At 41.8% G+C, this 20904-nt stretch overlaps 2 protein-coding genes across 6 annotated transcripts in view; one reads left to right on the top strand and one right to left on the bottom strand.

The window, feature by feature from the left end:
* LDAF1 (lipid droplet assembly factor 1) overlaps nt 1-20904 on the bottom strand; it is a 58787-nt gene that overhangs the window by 6706 nt on the left and 31177 nt on the right. The gene's annotated exons all lie outside the window — the stretch shown is intronic.
* On the top strand, nt 7394-19726 carry ZP2 (zona pellucida glycoprotein 2). Its single transcript, XM_053213878.1, has 18 exons — nt 7394-7543; nt 7647-7735; nt 8679-8762; nt 9149-9243; nt 10840-10992; nt 11793-11834; nt 11988-12152; nt 12902-12998; nt 13100-13281; nt 14088-14214; nt 14881-15068; nt 15152-15243; nt 15346-15470; nt 15850-16039; nt 17642-17777; nt 17852-17948; nt 18547-18630; nt 19542-19726. Exons 1-18 carry the CDS (start codon nt 7482-7484, stop codon nt 19685-19687), a joined length of 2154 nt encoding a protein of 717 aa, XP_053069853.1. The 5' UTR covers nt 7394-7481; the 3' UTR covers nt 19688-19726.

Below are 20904 nucleotides of genomic sequence, written 5' to 3'. Positions count from 1 at the left end.
CATTGTTAAATACAAACATGAGGCAATGAAAGGAACCACTGTCTGCCCTTTTGTTTTTTTCTTCTCTAAATGAAAACATTTATGAAAATATTTAGGTGGGTAAGTTGACTATTGAAATTATAATGTCCCTGAAGTATTGATTGGGCTTAATTTATTCACATAAGTTTCAAGCCATTCAAAGCCCTATTTTTCTGCCAAAAACACAGACAGAGCTGTTATTGTACCATCTGGTTTGCATGAAGAATCTCTTGGCATCTCTTAACTGCATATTTTATAAATGCTAAATCCCAGATGGCATTACATTGTAACAGTGGAGAGTTTTATAAAGGTTTCCAAAAACAAATTCTTTAAAATGTGAATACTGGATAGTCTAAGCAGGGGCTACGAATTTAAATTCTGCACTTGAATCAACTGGCTTTGTTATCTAGACAAATTTCCTTTTTCTTTTGCCCTTACTCCTTTCTAATTATTATTGGCTCTGTGAATTGAAGATTTCAGTCAATAAAATCATATGACCAAGTCCTCACTCAAAGCTTAAATTCGTATAAAAGTTGTAAGAACAATGATCACTGGAAAACCTGTATTAGCTGCCATTTTGTTTCAAGATAGAATTTACCACAAAGGAGGGATGTTACGGTACCTGTTAGCAGATCATCAAATACCATCAAAACCATTCACCACTCTTAAAGCTGATAGTTGGACTGGAAACTATGCAACTGTGAGCAGCATGCATTATGTTGAAACAAAGCCCTAGTATGGTAATAGCTAAGAACACAGATTCTTAAGTCAGAGACTGACAGACACTAACCCAGAAATTAAATCCCACCATTAATTTGGGCAGATTACTTCTGAGCTTCAATTTCCTCACCAGTAAAATGAAGAGAAAACCCCACAGAGTTATTGCAAGTAATATTATTCACAGGGCTGATGCAAGTAATTAGTTACTTCACACAATGTATGGTCTGTAGTCAGTACTCAATGAATGTAAATTAGTAGTAGTCCCACTGGAAGTAGAAGCTGAAGTCAAGCAGAAGTAGCAGTACTACTAGTAGAAAGGAAGGAACTCTTGGGGTGCCTGGGTGGCTCAGTTGGTTGGGTATCCGACTTCAGCTTAGGTCATGACCTCACAGTTGGTGGGTTCAAGCCCCACGTCGGGCTCTGTGCTGGCATCTTGGAGCCTGGAGCCTGCTTCTGATTCTGTGTGTTTCTCTCTCTGCCCCTCCCCTGCTCACACTCTGTGTCTCAAAAATAAATAAAAATGTTTAAAAAATTTTTTTTAATTAAAAAAAGAAAGGAAGGAACTCTCTCCCTTCTTTAGGTCAATCATAAATGTATAATTACTGAATTTTCTTAAACCTTCTCTTTCCTTTGCATTTTTCTTCTCCGTAACAACAAGGAACTGGCTTTTTGTTTTGTTTTGTTTTTTGGGTTTTTGGGTTTTTTTGGTCCTATCCTTCATCATGGTTCAGTAAAAAGAGTATATATTTTATAGTCACACAGAGTTGTCTTTCAATCTGAGAATGTGTATTTGTCTTCTAGGGTTGCCCCAAAAAGTACCTCAAACTCGGTGGCTTAATCAGCAGAATTTTTTTCTTACAGTTCTGGAAGTCAGAAGTCCAAGATCAAAGTGTCAGCAGGGTTGGTTCCTTCTGAGGGCTATGAGGGAAGGATCTTTTTTGGGGCCTCTCTCCTTGGCTTATAGATGGCCATCTTCTTCTGTGTCTTCATATTGTCTTCCCTCTGTATACATCTCTGTTCAAATTTCCTCTTCTCTTACAGACACTAGTCATATTGTATTAGGGCCCACCCTAAAGATCTCATTTTAAGTTAAGCTAGAGGATCTATCTCTAAGTACAAGGCCTCTCAAGAACTGGGCTCAGAACTGGCATAGTGCCAGTTCTACCACATTCTGTTGGCCAAACCAGCCAGACTCAAGGGGGAAGTGAAGTCACAGGAAGAAACAGACCTCGAAGCACACTGCAAGGGATGGGAATACAGGGAGGGGTGGAAGATTGTGACTTTTACAACAAATCTTCACATCAGCTTCAGAACTTTAATATTTAACATATATTCTATCAACTAAAAGTAATGTGCTGCATTGCCAAGAAAACCTTTTCTCTATTTCTGTGGTAACCGCTGCACTCTTTACTAGCTATGGAGTAATCTGTATTAATACTTTTATATAAATGGGTTTTTATTTAGAACTTCTGAGCCTTCTCTGTCATCCATTTACCTAAACTGCCCTATCTTTATATTTACAGATCAATGAAGTCTTGTATACCTTTGTTCTAGTTCTTTCTGAGCCCATGACTATCAAGAGGCTTATTCAACTTGGATCTGTCTAAAGATCCCAAGAGGAAAATGATATTAATATTGTATAGTTACACTGTTAAAGGAATTACCATATGATGTTAAAGAACATTCTCATTGACATAATCTATCTTGTTCTCCTAAGTTAAATTCATATTTGACATTTGAAAGCTATTTTAAGCTATATTAGCATAGCTGGTAGAAGTTTCTAGATTTCTTATTTATCTTATACTGCTAAATTCTAATTGATGCCATCTTGTACTTCTAAAGCTAACTGATCTGCAAGAGAAGCAGAGTTTTAAAACACCTCCTCATGCACACACACACACACACACACACACACAGGGGGAGAGAGAGAGAAAGGGAAAATCATAATGAATTAGAAAGAGCTTGGGAATGGACATCAGGACCTGATTCCTTACTGGATCTCTACTGCTAACTTTCTGTAAGATCTTGAGCAAGTTACTAAACCTCTTAGGTGTAATTTCTTCATTTTACATTAGGGAGATGGACTTTGGAAGCCTCACGTACCAAATCCACTCACTTGGGTGCTATACCTTTATATCATGAAGTTTGAACCCATGGGCCTTTGATTGTATACCTTCTATTGATCACTTAAATACCACTCAGATTTACTGTTACTTCTGTTTGCACTTTAAAATTATTTTCATTGGTTATTTTGTCACCAAGACAACTCAATCAATACAGGAAAAAAATAGAGTCAGTAAAACAGGAGTTCCCCACCTCCGTATTCCTATGGATGATATTGTGCATATATTTATAACCAGTAGTAGAAGAGCACAGACAAACCAGAACCAACAATTGTTGTAAATGGCCAGCATAGCTGGACTGGGCTTGACTGCCTGTATATCTGCACGGTCTCTTCCCCTGGGTAACACAATTAGCTCTCTGGAAATACTTTCCTGGACTTTTTTTCCATGAGAGAGAGCACGCACATGGAAGCAGGGGAGAAGGGCAGAGGGAGAGAGAGAGAGAGAGAGAGAGGGAGAGAATCTTAAGCAGATTCCATGCTCAGCGAGGAGCCTGATGCAGGGCTCGAACCCATGGTCCTGGGATCATGACCTGAGCTGAAATCAAGAGTCAGATACTCAACCAACTGAGCCATCCAGGCACCCCATCCTTCCTGTACTTTCAACTCAAATATACATTTATATACACAGACACAAAAATGTATAGACATACACAGGTTTTTTTTTCTTTTTTTAAGTACAATATAAAAACATTAATTATACAACTCCAAAACTCCAATTTTATTGTGGTCATCTTTAATATTACCATCCATAGATCCACATGAATCCAGATGCATTTTAGAATTTGAAGATATTCATACTTACCTAACAATCTGATGATGACATTTAGGTTGTCTTTTAATATGTTTATATTGTAGAAAATAAGACAGCAAGCAAGCTTGGAATTTAAGAATTGTAAATTGTTGGGATGCCTGGGTGGCTCAGTTGGTTAAGCGTCCAACTCTTGATTTTGGCTCGGGTCATGGTCTCACATGCTTCTTGGTATCAAGCTCCACGTCAGGGTCTAGGCAGTGTGGAGCTTGCTTGGGATTCTCTCTCTTCCCCTCCTCCACCCTCCTCTCAAAATAAATATGTAAACATAAAAGAAAAAGAACTGTAAACTGTTATTTATAAGAACTGTATTTCAGAAGGAGGGCACATGCTCAAATGAGGCAACAATACTGCCTTGTTATGCATAACAACTTAAAACTCCCTTCAAGAAATGCCTGGTGATGAGCAAGTAAGAAGTGACCTCAGGACCATCAGGTAGAGACCCACTCAGAGAGTAGAGGGAATACCTTGTAGTCATTAGCACAAAGAGTGCTAATGAAATTAGTCGCGAAGGAAGATGGCGGCGCAGGAGGACTTAGATTCCACCCACACCTGCCTAAATAACCCAGAAAACCGCCAGAAGACTAGCAGAACGGATTCTCTGGGGCCAAGTGTAGATGAGAGGCCCACGGAAGAGGGTAGGAAGGGCAGAGAGGCGGTGAGCGCTACACGGAGAGCTGGGGCGGAAGGGCAGCCCGCTGGCAAAGCAGAGCCCCCGAGTCTGGCTTGCAAAAGTGGAGGGGCCGGACAGAGTGTGTTCCGACAGCAAGCGGGACTTAACATCTGGAAGGTTACAAGTTAACAGCTCTGCTCAGAGAGAGGGAGGGCTGGAGGACAACGGGAGGGAGAGTTGTTGAGCCCTGGACGACAGAGCTCAGCTTGGTGGGGAACAAAGGCGCTCGCCAGCGCCATCTCCCTCGCCCATCCTCCAGCCAAAATCCCAAAGGGAACCAGTTCCTGTCAGGAAACTTGCTTGCACCGCGCAAACACCCAACACTGTGCTTCTGCGGATCCATCCCTCCAGCGGCGGGTCTGACTCCCTCCCGCTGCCGCAGGGCCCCTCCCGAAGCGGATCACTGAATCAGATGGAAAGAGCCTAAATGTCCATCAACTGATGAATGGATAAAGAAATTGTGGTTTATATACACAATGGAATACTACTTGGCAATGAGAAAGAATGAAATATGGCCTTTTGTAGCAATATGAATTAAACTGGAGAGTGGTAGCCTAAGTGAAATAAGTAATACAGAGAAAGACAGATACCATATGTTTTCACTCATGTGGATCCTGAGAAACTTAACGGAAGACCATGGGGAAGGAGAAGGGGAAAAAAAAAAAGTTAGGGAGGTAGCCAAACCACAAGAGACTCTTAAAAACTGAGAATAAACTGAGGGTTGATGGAGGGGTGGGAGGGAAGGGAAAGTGGATGATGGGCATTGAGGAGGGCACCTGTTTGGATGAGCACTGGGTGTTGTATGGAAACCAATTTGACAATAAATTTCATATAGTAAAAAAAATAAATAAGGGGCGCCTGGGTGGCTCAGTAGGTTAAGCGGCCGACTTTGGCTCAGGTCATGATCTCGCGGTCCGTGAGTTTGAGCCCCGCGTCGGGCTCTGTGCTGACAGCTCAGAGCCTGGAGCCTGTTTCAGATTCTGTGTCTCCCTCTCTCTGACCCTCCCCCATTCATGCTCTGTCTCTCTCTGTCTCAAAAATAAATAAACGTTAAAAAATTTTTTTTAAGAAATAAATAACATTGAAAAGAAAAAAAGTATACCCTAAAAATAAATAAATAAATAATAAAGAAATAAAGAAATAAAAGAAATTAGTCTTTGGTGTACTCACCACCTTTACCAGTTCCCACAGTGGTCGTCCTTCTCTCCATGCCTCCTGCTCAGGGCTTTTGTGCTGCCCCTTAGTCTCTCAGAAACCCGAATTTGGGGCTGGGATCAAATCTGTCCTTTCTAAGGCAAGACCTCCTACTTTGGAGAAAAGGCACAATATTGGTAGAGAAACGAACCTGGGGGTAGGGCCTCGGAAAGTGGAGTGACACATCAGTCTCTGAACCTTGCTTCCACACTGCATCCTCTACGGCCTTCCCATCACAGTCTTAACAATCATGGTAGGAAATTACCTTCATATTTGCAGAAAAGTTGTCACTTTTTGGAAAATATGCTTCAGAGAAAAGGAGTAACTATTGCTACCATGCCTCTGCTTGGAATCTAAATCTTCTCACTGTCTCTAATCCCAGAAACGTGCTTATCCTGGCTTTTGTTCCCTCTCCCCAATTCCATATAACATAATGGGTTAATTCCCATTGAAGAAGTTGACCACTAACAATCACTCATTTTCGTGCCTTCCCTCCAAGTATGTGCCAAATTTTCCCCATCATAAGATTCACCTGTGGTGCTTGTTAAATAGTACATTAACTCAGGACCCTCCCCTGGAGAGCCCAATTCAGCAGCTTTTGGGTGAGAGCCTGGAATATGTGCTATTAATGAGAGCCCCATGTAATCCTTTGATCAAGAAAGTTGGGGAAACACTGCTCTAACCTACAATGGTATTTCAGACACCTGTAACAGAGAGTGGAGATTACCCCTCAAGTTACACTACAAAGACAACACCATAAATCAATAATTACAAGTGCCACCCCGCCACTTGCACAGAATTTGAACATGACTGCAGAAATCTAGGTATCTCAAATTGCAGTAAGAGATGCTGAAAATATCTTGATTGGGCCTTACAAAATCTGAGTCCTCAACCTGGCTCTGACACTCAATTGTTAATAGGTTGGGCAAAGTTGCTTTGCCTCAATTTCCCCATGTGTAAACTCCCAATTGGTATGCATATGACATTATTATTTAGAACGTTACTCTCTTTGACCCAGAATTTCTACTTACCAAGGGTTAGCCAGGGGAATATACAAGAATGTCCATCGTATTATGGTTTATGATGATGAAAAATTAGAAGTCTTTGTAATGTCCATCATTAGGAATAAACGCTGATTTATCTAGACATTGAATACTATGCAATCTTAAAAATGGTAATGGAGATGTTTATGTTTGATATATAAAATGCCCATGTCATGTAAAGTGGTAAAATCAGGTTACAAAACATTACCTAAACTTTGGTCCCAGGTTATTGGTTTTTGTGTGTGGTGTTTGTACAAAAAGCCCATAAAGCTATATATCTAAATATTAGCAGTGGCAAGATTACAGGTGACTTTTTCCTTTTCTCTATATCCTTCTGTAATTGTCTGAATTTTTGCAGTTAATTTAAATTTTTATACGTGGGGGAAATAATATATCATCATTTTTTGTAAAGGTACTTCATGCACATTGCCAGGGTAGTGATAACAGCCAGGAAACTAGGGGTTACTTAAAAGAAAGGTTTGTTACTTGAAGATGGTATGAACAAGAGATGTTCTTTCTTCAATAAAATCCACCGCCCTCTTTCACTCTACACTGGAGTTGTATTTTTCCCAAAAAATACTAATTTTGCCCAGTGTTATGGAGAAAAACACCAATTCATTTACCTGGAGCCAATTTTAGTGACCTCTGGTTTCATGGCTGGCCCACAGAGAAGCTGGTAGAATAACCCAAAGGCAAATGTCAGGAAGGGCAGAATTATGCTTCCTTCAGGCCTTCCAGAAAGTCCTTCCTGTCCCAAATCCCCCCTGTCAGGTGAGAAAGCTGGAGAAAACTCAGGTGTCTCCAATGGGGAGAGGGCGGGGTCATGTTCTATGTTCTGCTATAAAAAAAGCACAGAACAACCCTTCCCTCTATCTGGTTGATTTGGTGATACATTAGGCCATGGCCTCCAGACAGAAAGGAGATAGTGGGAGTCCTTCAAGCTGGTTTAATGCAGATTGGAGGTGAGTAATTCTGGCAGCAGAGTAGGGACAGACACAATGGCCTTGTTTGCTAAAGCTCATTCCTCCTTAACTCTCTCCCCAATCTCCCCAATCTCTCTTCTAGCACCTACAGGTCACTTTTTCTACTCTTTATCCTCGTGACTTCAGTGAATTCCATAGGTGTTTTGCAGTTGGTGAATCCTGTCTTCCCAGGTATGTCTGTTGAGTGAGGGGAAATGCCCTTAGCATCTTTCAAACAGGTTGCAGCTAGATGGCCAGGGAACATTAACATGGGCCACAATCTCCACTCACCCCGTTTCTTAGTTGGATCAAGTCAGTAGATTTTGCTATTACTTACCCATGACTTGGTATACTAGCTAAAGAAAAGATGTTGCAAAACACCTACACTAGTTTTTATTCCCTTACTGCCTCAAGCTTTATGGTACCCCCAAAACAGCAGAACACAACACTAAATCCCCATCTTTAAGGGTAGTCCTTTTCAAACACAAGCTTATGCTTAAGGAAAGCATCAACATGACAGACAAAATTGGAGCTGCTCTGCTTATGAGTTTTTTAAACTTTGACGTGGGCAAGAGGATGTAAAATAGCATAATATAGGTAGAATTTAGCCTTTAAAAAGTGTTCTTGGGCTTATGAAGGGTGAAGTTTTTAAGTTTAAGTAATCTCTACGCTTAACACGGGATTCAAACTGAGGACCCTAAGATCAAGAGTCTTGCATGCTCTTCTCACTGGGCCAGCCAGGCACCCCATGTTGGGCATTTTTTAAACTTCAAGTTGAAAAGTCTTTAGATAGAACATTTGTCCTCCAGCTCTTCACAGACCTACCATCCCCACCTCTGTCAGCATCATTGTCAAGGTTCTAGCCTGGTCCCTGTTCTGGGGCCTCTTCTGGGCTTAACTTTGGAGAGTTCCAGAAAGCCCCAGGCATTTAACTGACAACTTCCCTACAGTTGGTAACTTGCATTTTAGTTATGTCTTTGCCACCAATCTGTGAGCTCCCTGAAGGTAGGAATCAAAGTTTGCCTCTTGCAAGTGGTATTCTTCCCTGATGCCTGTTGGAGAGGTGACTCCCTAAGTTTAGGAATCCTGCCTCCTGCAGCTCAAGGAGGCCCCAAACGTTTCCTTTCCTCTTCAGGTACTGTCACTTGCTATGAAACTAGAATGGCAGTGGAATTTCCAAGTGATTTTGGCACCAAAAAATGGCATACATCTGTGGTGGGTAGGTAATGTGTATATTCTTATCTTAGTCTTAGTAGAAAACTCTTAGTTCAAGGCTAGCCCTACTTTTCAGGTGAGCAGAGTACGCAAACTTTCGAGTAATTGACACCCAATTCCCATGATGCCACAGGGGTCCCTGATTTGCATGATGCCAGTAAGAGTGAGAGACCTCATCTTGCCTTAGAAACCTGTCTTATCTCAGAATTTCCTGAGAAATCTTTAGTAGCAAACCACAGCATCTTTTAAAGCTTGGGTCCTATCACCCATCTGGGACAATAAAAAGTAAAATGATGGAGCTTAGAAATGGATTGATACTCTTGGCTATGTAGCTTTGGTTTACTTTGTTACTGTAATGTACTTCTTGGCCATTTGCTCTGGCTTCTATAGATCCCTTTAGTTTTGAATTGTTGAACTGCACTTACATCTTGGATCCAGAAAAGCTCACCTTAAAGGCCCCATATGAGACCTGTACCAGAAGAACGGTAAGTAATAGTTTTGAGGAGTGATGGTGGGAAATAGTAACCTAGTAGTTACTAATAGTAACCCTACTAGTTAAGGATTTGGCTTTAGAGTAGAGCAGTTACTCTCAATCAAGGGTGGTTGATGGTGGTGGTGGTGGTTGGTTGGTTGGTTGGTTGGTTGGTTGGTTTGTTTTTGTTACTGTTTTTGGGGGTTGGGGGGAGTTGTTTAGTTTTGTCTTCCAAGAGGACATTGTGCAATGTTTGGAGACCTTTTGAAGACCTTACTGGCTGTCACAACTGGTGTAGGGGGCTGTCTGCCACTGGCATCCAGCAGGTACAAGCCACAGTTGCTGCTAAAAAGCCTACATTGCACAGGGTGGCTCCCTTTAACATGGAATTACCAGTCCTGAAATGTCAATAATGCTGAAAATGAAAAACCCTGAAGTTAGGGCCTTGGTATGAGTACTGGCTTTGCCACTCTCGAGTTGTGATCTTGAGCAAGTAAGCTAACCTTTCTAAGCCTTGGCTTGCTCATTGCAAAAGGGGGATTATGGTACCTTTTCTACAGGGCACCTAAAAATTAATAAGATACAGATGAAGAACTTGGCACAGCAGTAAGATACAACAAATGTTTAAAATGAGATATTCTGATCAGTAACCTCCATGGGCAACTGAAGGCTATTTTGGTGCTGGCAAAGAGAACTGCTATGCTATAAAAACAGGTGTTGGAAGGCAAGCAGCAGCTGAGCAATAGGGTTTTCTCTATTGCCAAGCAACAGTACTGCCCAATCAAGGTTATTGGGAGCAGTAAAGGAAACCTGTCAAGTAGCCAAGAATCACTTGGGGAACTTTGTATACACTTAGTTCATTGATCTAAGTTGATGACTTAGGTCTAAGGTACATTTTAGAAATCTGCATACTTAACTGGCTACTTGATCTAACTGTGCAGTGAAAACCTCCAGTAATTAATTTTTCCTTTCGGAGATGGCCTTTGCCAACTTTCAGAGAGGCTAGAGTTTGCTTTAGACCAAGGGCCTGCCAACTACAAACTGTGGATGGCCACATTCAGCCCATGATGTGCATGTATGCATGTGTGTGATAGTCCTTGAGTTAAGGATGGTTTTTAAAGACTTAAAAAGTACATGTTAGAAATTGTATGTGGCCTTAAAATCCTAAAATACTTATTAATAGTTAATAGAAAAAAGGTGGCTGTCCTTTGCTTGAGGCTGAATTCCCTAAACGAGGGGAAAATACCAAAGATGGCCCTGTCTAGCACCCAAACAATGGCTGATAAATACGTGCTCAATATTTGTTTGACTTGGGCAGAGGTGCCAAATTAGCTGGAACCATGATATTCAAAGGTAAATGTCAAATCAAAACCTTAACTCTAATCCCTGAAGCTCAATAAACTACTTTGTGCCAAGACAGGAGTCTTACCTAGGATATTTGAAAGCACTAGCTATAGCCTATCTGTGTATAGGAATGGTTACTTTCCAGAACCTGTGGTACTAGTAACCTCAAGAGTCTGGCCATTCAGCTGGATCCAATGGTCTTCTGGAATCACCTTTCCCACCAAGGTACCAGCACTTACTGTTGTTACTATGCCTTTGCACACAGCTTGGCCAACACCGGATGATCATCAGACTCAAGGACCACAATGCTGCTTCAAGACATAACAGTTTCATGTATCAGATCAACTGTCCAGTTATGCAAGCAGAAGAAACCCATGAGCATGCAGGATCCACTATCTGCACAAAGGATTCCATGTCTGTGAGTGAAGCAGACTAATGGCTTCTCATGGTTACTGCAGGGGAAATGGGGTGGTCTACACAGAGCTGGTGTTAGGAACAGGATCAGGATTACAATCTGGTATTCACCACTAATTGATGATGTGGCTTTGGATTCATTTCTTGACCATATTGAGTCTTTGTTTCCAAGTCTTAAGCAGGAGACAATAGTACTTAACTCAAAGGATGGCCCTGAGAATTAACTGAGAGGGTATATACAGTGCTCAGCACATCATACCTGGCAGTAGAAAGGATTACATTGGTAGCTGCAATCACATTAAAAAACATGTGACAAATTGAATGCCCATGATGTGCCAGGTTCTGTGCCAGATGCTAAGATACAGTAAAAAAGCAAAATAGCCCAATCTCCTACTCTGGGATTTTATAGTCTGACATAACTAATATCAACAATGGGAAAATAAATTCATCCTTGATTATAACAATGATAAAAAGGCATGACTTGACTGAATGTTTGATTTCTGTGGACAAAGGGAAAAAATGAGCATCTAAGAACTTAGTGTCCCAATTTAAAACTGGAAGAGAGTTGCGATCTTGCAATTGCTTTTTGTCATCAGAAGCCTGGGGATGAAATGATGTCTAAGGGCACAGCTAGTTTTCATGACTGGACTTGTGCCTCTTCTTACCCCACAACCAGACCTGTTGGTAGAAGTACACAGCAGTTGCTCTGGGTGTTCTACACATATTGACAGGTGGCATGATTTCAGAAACCTTCTCTGCCAAATCAAAGCCTCACATCATGGTTTCTTTACTTTTTCTTTCCAGTTTACCTTTAATGTCATTCCTGGCCTGGCTGATGAAAATACGGTATGAAAGTCACCTGTTAAATTACAGACCTAAGTAACCTTTAGTTCTATAGTAGAAGTGACCTAACTTCAATCTTGATTAAAATATTAAGTAGACAAATAGTCTTGGAGTTAAGGTGAGCACCAGCCCTCTAAATCAAACTTGTATCTTTAGGATACCAAGAATCCGATGGGATGGAGCATTGAGGTTGGTGATGGTACAAAAGCCAAAACTCTGACTCTTCAGGATGTCTTGAGACAAGGATACAATATCGTGTTTGATAACCACAAGATCACCTTCCAGGTGTCATTCAATGCCACTGGAGTGACTCACTACATGGTAGGTATGAATCTTCTTGTACCACTACCAAAGGACAGACCAATATTCTAAGTCTAAGTGTGGTCTCAACCATGTCTTCAAAATAACTGAGAATACAATTGATTGAACAGGTATCTTAATGCCTCCCATGTGCTAGGCGCTGCACTGAGTATGAAATATAAAAGGGTGAACAAAACAGATGTGTTCTTCCCATAGATCTATCTAGATCTACTCTATGTGATCTAGGGTACCATGAAGGTCTTTGAGCAATTAAGATGTTGTTGTTATACATCATAGGACAATGATTGCTTGTAGAAATTGGTGCTTTGAGGGCCAACAATGAAGACATGAAGTTAAATGAGTTAATGTGTGAAAGTAATTTAAACAGGTCCTAGCAGATAAGCGCTTAAATGTCAGCCATTTTAACAAGAACAGTCCTGTTACACATAGAATATAAACAGATTGCTGAGTTTTACAAACATTTCCTGTGAATGCTGTTAAGATAAAACCAGCTTTTGTTCACATCTGCCTAGGAGTGATGTATAGGTCCTACCAGTAGACAATACTGACTGGCCAGAGGTTAGGAGACATAAGATTTAAAAACTAGAACATCTGATAAACAGTCATTGGACAAACTACTTAAATTCTAGTTGGGCCAAAATAGTGCCCAATACTGGAGTATATGTTTGCCCTGATGACTCCTAGAGAACTTGTTATAAATTCAAGTAAACCAATGTTGGAAAAATGTTCTCTCCCCACCCCACCCTCAGCAAGGTAACAGTCACCTCTACATGGTGCCTCTGAAGTTGATACATGAATCTCTTGGGCAGAAGATCATCTTAACAACACGAGTGCTTTGTATGTCAGGTAAGGCCCTGACATACAGGAAGGGGCAACTCCAGTTGTGGGAGACACTGTTCTAGGGGCTTAAAGCTGATCATGGGCATTGTGTTGGCCATTCCTTCTAGATGCTGTGACCTGTAACGCCACACATGTGACTCTGACCATACCAGAGTTTCCTGGGAAGTTAAAATCTGTGAGCTTTGAAAATAGGAACTTTGCTGTAAGCCAGCTGCACAACAATGGGATTGATAAAGAAGAATCAAGTGGCTTGACATTGCACTTCAGCAAAACTCTTCTCAAAATGGAAGTATGTTCCTATCATGAACAGCTAGGCTTAAACGAAGCCAGACTTGAAGAACAGTCATTAAATAACCCTGATACAGCTCATGACTGGTCCATAAACTGTCAGTAGAATAGATGCAAAATCGAAGGCCTCATTTGATCACTTGGCCTAAGTGAATTCTCCAGTAACTGAAATTTACTCTGAAACATACAGCCTCCTAAACCGCTGCAATGGAAGTATTCCTGTGTGGGGTTTTTTGTTTGTTTCATTGTGTGTGTGTGTGTGTGTGTGTGTGTGTGTGTGTGTAACTCAGCTCATCGAACTGATTATAAGTTGTTAATGATGACCCTCCTATGCCCTACTAAAAGCGGGACAGTTTGATCCAAACAAGTGTCCTGAACTGTTAACTTGGAGGCCAGTCTTGACTGATGGAATTGCCAGGGACACCAGAGAGTAATCTTAGGTTGGGGTAGTGTGTTTTGCAATAACATCTGACAACATTGGTAGAATGCTTGATGAATCAGACCTAGCTTGGCAGAGCACTCCACTCTTTGGAATTTGATCTGTAAATTCAGGCTTCAGTGAAAAGTACAAAGAGCATGCAGAGCTGGGTATTTCAGGGCATGAGTTTAAAGCAATAAATTTCCTGCCTAGGAAAGCATCCTGATCTGGAGAAGTGATAGGATCTTGCTTGTTGTGGTTTGAAGGGAATCCAGATTAATTCTAGAGTGTGCCCTACAGGTATTCAGTGTACTTCCTTCCTGCTTCACTGGGACTGTTCTGGGCCCCCAAGGCTGTGGCTGCTAATTGATACTCCTCTCTCCTTGCAGTTCTCTGAAAAATGCCTACCCTATCAGTTCTACTTAGCTTCACTCAAGCTGACCTTTGCCTTTAATCAAGAGACAATATCCACGGTGCTTTATCCTGAGTGTGTCTGTGAGTCACCAGTTTCTATAGGTAAAAACATTTCCAAGAAAAATGGTTTTTTACATTATTTCTCCCTTAGCCTTTCTGTAGGTCAGAATGGGTACAGAAGTTCGGACTCTGTATTGCTTCTACTGAGGAAACTGATCAGATCGGAAATCTCAGTATAGCTACTAAAACAGCATCCTAAGTAGATAAGCTCTCCAAAAGACAGTGATAGGTACCTGTATGTATAAGGGATCCATGTTTAAGTAGCCTGGATATATTGTGGTTTAGGAGCCTGAGCCCACCATCTCAATAAGATTGATCCAAACCTGTAACTACAAGGGCTACAAAAGTTGAAAAGACTTCCCCCAAATGCTGATAAGTGGCTCAAAAACAGGGAGTAGGTATTTCTTCAGTATTGCCTCTGCCCCTGTGCTTCTCTTATTTACTAACCTGTGTCCAGTCCAGCCAATAAGAAAACTAGCTCTTGCATCCACTACCCTCCATCCTTGCCCTCCCCAAACCATTCAGGATTTGTGAGCCTTGAAATAAGGGACATGATGATACAAGGCATTACACTTTAAGCCATAATCTGATCCATGAGTAACTTCAGCCCCTCAAGGTTTGCTCCTAGATCTCCTCATCCGCACTTCAGTGTTGGTAAATACCATTCACCTGGCAGACAAACTACTTTAAACTCTGACCACCATCTAGTTACAGGTGACCTGTGTACTCAGGATGGGTTTATGGACATAAAGGTCTACAGTCACCAGACAAAACCAGCTCTCAACTTAGAAACCCTAAGGGTGGGAGACTCATCCTGCCAACCTACCTTCCAGGCTGCATCTCAAGGGCTGATACTGTTTCACATACCCCTGAATGGATGCGGGACAAGACATAAGGTTAGTGCTGGCAGACTACGGAATGCTAGGGCTTGACTTCGAGGTCACTTGTTACTAGCTTCTAACCTTTATCCAACTTTAAGTTCAAGGAAGGCAAAGTCATCTATGAAAATGAAATACATGCTGTCTGGGCGGATCTTCCTCCAAGCACAATTTCTAGAGATAGTGAATTCAGGTATGATTAAATTGCTACTTGTTAAGCTCCAGATGAAATTCAAGCAGGATCCTAACCTAAAATTCTTCTGTACCACCTTGCCCCTCCCCTAATGTCTTACAGAATGACAGTGCAGTGCCATTACAGCAAAGGTGACCTGCTAATAAATACCAGAGTCCAAAGTCTTCCTCCTCCAGAGGCCTCAGTGAGGCCAGGTCCACTTGCCTTAATCCTGCAAACCTACCCAGGTGAGATGTTACAACCTAAAAAATCTGCTTGGGGCACTTAGGTGGCTCAGTTGGTTAAGTGTTCAACTTTGGCTCAGGTCATGATCTCACAGTTACCGAGTTCCAGCCCTGCTCTGCTTATAGTGCAGAACCTGCTTTTGATCCAGTCTCCCTCTATCTACTCCTCCCTTGCTCACCTCCTCTCTTTCTCAAAAAAAAAAAAAAAAAAAAAAAAACACTGAAAAAAAAATTTAAAAAAACCTGCTGAAATCCTTTGAGGTAAATCTTCCCTAACCTGAACTTTGTGATGATGCCAGACCAGTGGAACATTAGTGATGCTTCAGCTCCTCTTGCAACCATCAACCACTTGAATACTGAAGAGGTCTCAATTCCATTTCAGATAAATCCTACCTCCAACCTTACGGGGAGAAGGAGTACCCTGTGGTGAGATACCTCCGCCAACCAATTTATCTGGAAGTGAGAGTCCTAAATAGGTCTGACCCCAACATCAAGCTGGTCTTAGATGACTGCTGGGCAACACCCACGGTGGACCCAGCCTCCGTCCCCCAGTGGAATATTATCATGGATGGGTAGGTATTCTCTATAGATAAGGTAGCTCAGCTAATCAAAACACCAGTGAAGAGACTCCTGGCTGGCTCAGTACAGCATGTGACTTTTGATCTCAGGATTGTGTGTGAGCCCCGTGTTGGGTGTAGAGATTACTTTTAAAAAGTTTAGGAAAAAAAAAAGGCCAGTGAGAAGATAAAACCCTCTAGGGTTTCAGAAGAGCACTAGGTCACAAAAGTGCTGATTTTGGTACTCATTAGTAACCAGTCATTGGTCCAATAGGATGATATACTTTGCTCTTAACCTTGAATCTAAAAGAATGGGTTCGGGGCGCCTGGGTGGCGCAGTCGGTTAAGCGTCCGACTTCAGCCAGGTCACGATCTTGTGGTCCGTGAGTTCGAGCCCTGGGTCAGGCTCTGGGCTGATGGCTCAGAGCCTGGAGCCCGTTTCTGATTCTGTGTCTCTCTCGCTCTCTCTGCTCCTCCCCCGTTCATGCTCTGTCTCTCTCTGTCCCAAAAATAAATAAACGTTGAAAAAAAAAAAAAAAGAATGGGTCCCTCTCCAAGGATGCCAGGCTCTAATACTTTTGGATCTAGAGAGAAGAGATTGCCAGTTCCTATTCACCCATGTTCCAAGCAAGGTGCTATGTACTCAACATGCATTAGTTGAACCTCCTCACACTATGAAAAGACACTAGCCACCCCACTTGATGATAAAACCCAAGCTGGCTGCTTAAATGACTAGCCAAAATAAGATGTAGTAAATAGTGGGATTTCAATGCCTATCTGACTCGGTCCATAATGCTCTGAAGCTGTGACTAGACACATGTGAATTGGTGGCTGTCCTCCCAGCTCTGCCCTCAAGGGTCTTCATCTGTATAGAAACCATAGATTACCTTCCTTGAAGCCCTTATAATCTGTTCCTAAGCTCTTAAACTCCAGGTACACTCTTGGTCCAGGACTACATGTAGCCCACCTAACAAGATTTTCTCTACAGCTACCAACCTCTTGTATCATCAGAGGTAAAATAGCAGTAGTTCTCTACTATTTTTTTTAGTTTTTTATTTATTTTTGAGAGAGGAGAGAGAGAAGTGAGGGGGGATGGGCAGAGAGAGACACAGAATCCAAAGCAGGCCCCAGGCTCTGAGCTGCCAGCACAGAGCCTGATGTGGGGCTCAAACTCCTGGACTATGAGATCATGACCTGAGCCGAAGTCGGACGCTCAACCAAGTGAGCCACTCCGGCACCCCAATTCTCTACTTTCCTTGTCCCTGATCTATACTAACTGCCTGGGATAAAATAGGTACTCAGCTGAGTATGGAAGGATTAAGCCAATGTCCGATGAAAACACACATATGAAACTGGAGGTTCTTGATACGTTGAGCTGGCAAACAAATAGGTACTTAAATTTTATTAATGCATGTTCGAAAAACAGAACTAGCATATACAACTCATGACTTAATATTTGTGGAGACGCCATGTCAGAAGTATAGTAAATAAAATGTACAGGTAGAAGGTAGAACAATTCTGAAGGTGTTTGAATACACATAGCTGAAGATGGGCAGATGTTGAGTTAAACTTCAGGGAAAATGAAGCTGACAATCTTTGCTGATGTGTGCCTCCTAGCTGTGAATACAACCTGGACAACCACAGAACCACCTTCCATCCAGTTGGCTCCTCTGTGACCTATCCTTCTCACTATCGGAGGTTTGATGTGAAGACCTTTGCCTTTGTATCAGAGGCCCAAGTGCTTTCTAGTCTGGTAAGTGATTAAGTCACCTGGGACAGGTCAAAAGTGAGTGCATCAGTTCCACTTAACTCTTCCTTTATCCCCAGGTCTACTTCCACTGCAGTGTCTTAATCTGCAGTCGACTGTCTGCTGACTCCCCTCTGTGTTCCGTGACTTGCCCTGTGTCATTCAGACACAGGAGAGGTAATAACTTGAAGTCCTTATTGCCATGAGTTGTCAAAGCAAGACTGGTCTTTATAGAACTAGAAACTAAGAATAAGGCTTTGGGGTGCTTGGATGGCTCAGTTGTTAGAGCATGGAATTCTTGATCTCAGGAATGTGAGTTTGAGCCCCAAGTGTGGTGAAGAGTTGACATGAAAAAAAAAAAAGTTTAAAAAAAAAAAAAGGAGGGGGGTTGATTGAGACTCTTCATTCAGTTGCAAGAAACCTTCTTAGCCCAGTCTGCCCTGCCAATAGAGTAAGACTGAGATGACCAGTTCTTGATAAGACTATGGGCAAATTTGGTTTTACACATGGACTGGAGCCTGATGTTTTGCAAACATGACTCCCAAAAGTTACTATGCTGGAGTCCAGGTTGACTCGGAACTTAATCTTTGAGTATTCTTAGAGATTTTATCCTATTCTTACCCTAAGGTGTATGTCCTCTCCTGCAAAGGTGGGGAAAACCCACATAGAGCAGGGGACTCGATGGAGATGTGCTCAAAAATGTCCATCAACACCCCTCTCTACTCCTCGCTATTCCAGAGGTCAGACAGACACAAATTCCAATTTCTCCCTCCAGCCACAGGCACCACTGAAGAAGAGAAAATGATAGTGAGTCTTCCAGGACCCATCCTCCTGCTGTCAGATAACTCTTCACTCAGAGGTATGGAGCTAAAGCTTAGGGCACTTCCTGAACTCAAGTTCATACCTTTTATGTTGAATTTAACCATACATGAGTAATACATGATTATAGTAATTCTAAGCAGTGAAAGAATCTCTCTAAGGAAGAGAAAGGAGTATCTCTTCCTAGCTATACTTCATTAAGTCTCTTGTGTACTCTTCCAAAAATCCCCCTTAAAAAAAATCTCCCTTTAACACAAGTGGAATCATATTTTCTACCTGCTTTCTATGATTTTACACTTAAACACTTAAATGTGTACAGAGAGCACCTAACAGCTAACAGCTACATAGTACTGCATGCATACAGCTGTAGTTTAGCCACAGTCCTCAATCAAGGACCTGTAGGTTACTTCAAGCTCTGTCAATAATGTCACAGTAGAATACTCTTAAATCTTTGCCAATTAAACAAATTCAGGATATCTTTCTAGAAGTGAAACTATGAGATCAGAATGAATGTGCCTTACCACTGCCAAATTTGAGTCTGTACTAGATGGTGTTCCTGGTCATATCCCATATCCTCATCACAAATGGTCTTAATTTTAGGCTTACAATTGGAAATTGCAAGTTTTGTTAGGGACTTAAGACAGTGTAAGAAATTGTACATTCGAGGTCATCTCTATGAATGCCAGAATGTTGGTTAGACTGGAACAGTAAGATTGTTTCCAGGTGTCAGCCCATCGGATTTTAGGTTAATTAAAGTTAGTAGGAAGTAGTAGCAGCAGTGGGACCAGAGAGGAGGAGGTTGGCTCAAAGAGTAAGACTAAATACTCTATTGCAAGCTTCCCAAAGGAGACATTAGAGGCATAATTTAACTTCTCTGGGGAGCCTAAGGCTTGAACTTAAGCCTTTAGATTTGAAATGATCTTAAGACCTGAATGTCTGCTTTCTTCCCAGATGTGGTGGACTCAAAAGGGTATGGGGCTGCTGGATATGTTGCTTTTAAGACTGTGGTAGCTGTGGCTGCCTTAGCAGGCCTTGTGGCAACGCTAGGCTTCATCACCTACCTGCGCAAGAACAGAACCATGATGTTAAATCACTAAGGATTTTCAAATAAAATGGTTGAAGTAAGCAACTTGCTTTTTACCTCATTAACCTTACATGGAGTGTTCTCTTATAGTCATGCTTTAATGGTAACTGTAGGACATTTCCACAACCCCAATGGGCTTTAGTCTGTGTGGATGTGAATAAGGAAATGTGTGACTTCAGTGCTTACTGTCAACGCAGCTTTGACGTCCTTAACCAAAACTGGTAGAGCCAGCGAATTAAACAGTGGCTCTTGACTACAGAGACAAGTCTTAAACTCCTCCATTCATCTATGCAAGACTAAGACAAGAAATCACCCCTAGTCACTGGCATGATTTTGTCTAGACGGGCAGGGAAACCACATGTTCCCAAGGAATTAATTGAATTTATCTAGTGTTCTGCTCCAACATTGCCTAATGGAAATTATTCCTTGAAAATTTACCTGAGAATTTGAGGTATTCAGTCACATTCTTCCCTGTCCTCCTCATGCAATTCAAGACCAGCAATCTCCCTTGGAAGGATAAAATTAGAAGGTTCTAGTTTACTTAAGTGCAATTACAACATTTCTAGTCTCATTAAGACTCCACAGCTGAACACCAGCCCCTTAGCTGAGCTGGAGAGTGGCTTTCCCCCCGCTACCAACACATGATTATTCATTCTTCCTGAGCCTTTTTTCCCTCAGGGTCCCCTAGCTTCTGCTACGCTGCAGTAAAATCAGTATGACTAGTGTTTGCTTCACACTGAAGCTCTAACAGACCATCTTCAAGACAACTAACGGAGAATATAAGCGAGTTCATTTCTATAACTAGAAGAAGCCTAGGTCTAAATAAGAACTTGTTTTGGAAAAAAGTCATAAAGCTTTTAAATGTCTGAACAGGGGTGTGCCTGGGTGGCCCAGACAACTGGGCATCTGGCTCTTCATTTTGGCTCAAGTCATGATCCCACAGTGGTGGGATTGAGGCCTGAGTTGGGCTATGCACCGGGCATGTAGCCAGCTTAAGATTCTCTCCTTCTTCCTCTGGTCAGCCCCTACTTACATGTGTGTTCTCTCAAAAGAAAAATTAAAAATCTGTACATGGCAGGGAGGTGAAAACAGTGTTTGGTGGACTTCTTCAACCCTCAAGTGGGAAATGCCATAATCTGGTTTTTTCAAGTGTTGTTTCCTCAAGAAGGCTAGGTATAATGTAGGTCTTATATATTGGAAAGAGGAATCCAATATTAATTTCCATTCATT

The sequence above is a fragment of the Acinonyx jubatus genome, chromosome E3 (genome assembly GCF_027475565.1).
Source record: "Acinonyx jubatus isolate Ajub_Pintada_27869175 chromosome E3, VMU_Ajub_asm_v1.0, whole genome shotgun sequence".
Taxonomy (NCBI): Eukaryota; Metazoa; Chordata; class Mammalia; order Carnivora; family Felidae; genus Acinonyx; species Acinonyx jubatus.
This window is presented reverse-complemented; position numbering and strand designations above follow the sequence as displayed.

Excerpts from the sequence above, each read along its gene's own strand:
- ZP2 (XM_053213878.1), top strand. The coding sequence starts at position 7,482 with ATGGCCTCCAGACAGAAAGGAGATAGTGGGAGTCCTTCAAGCTGGTTT. Across the intron at positions 9,244-10,839 it reads AGACCTGTACCAGAAGAACG|CTTGGCCAACACCGGATGAT; the intron begins GTAAGTAATAGT and ends CTTTGCACACAG. Across the intron at positions 16,040-17,641 it reads TGGAATATTATCATGGATGG|CTGTGAATACAACCTGGACA; the intron begins GTAGGTATTCTC and ends TGTGCCTCCTAG.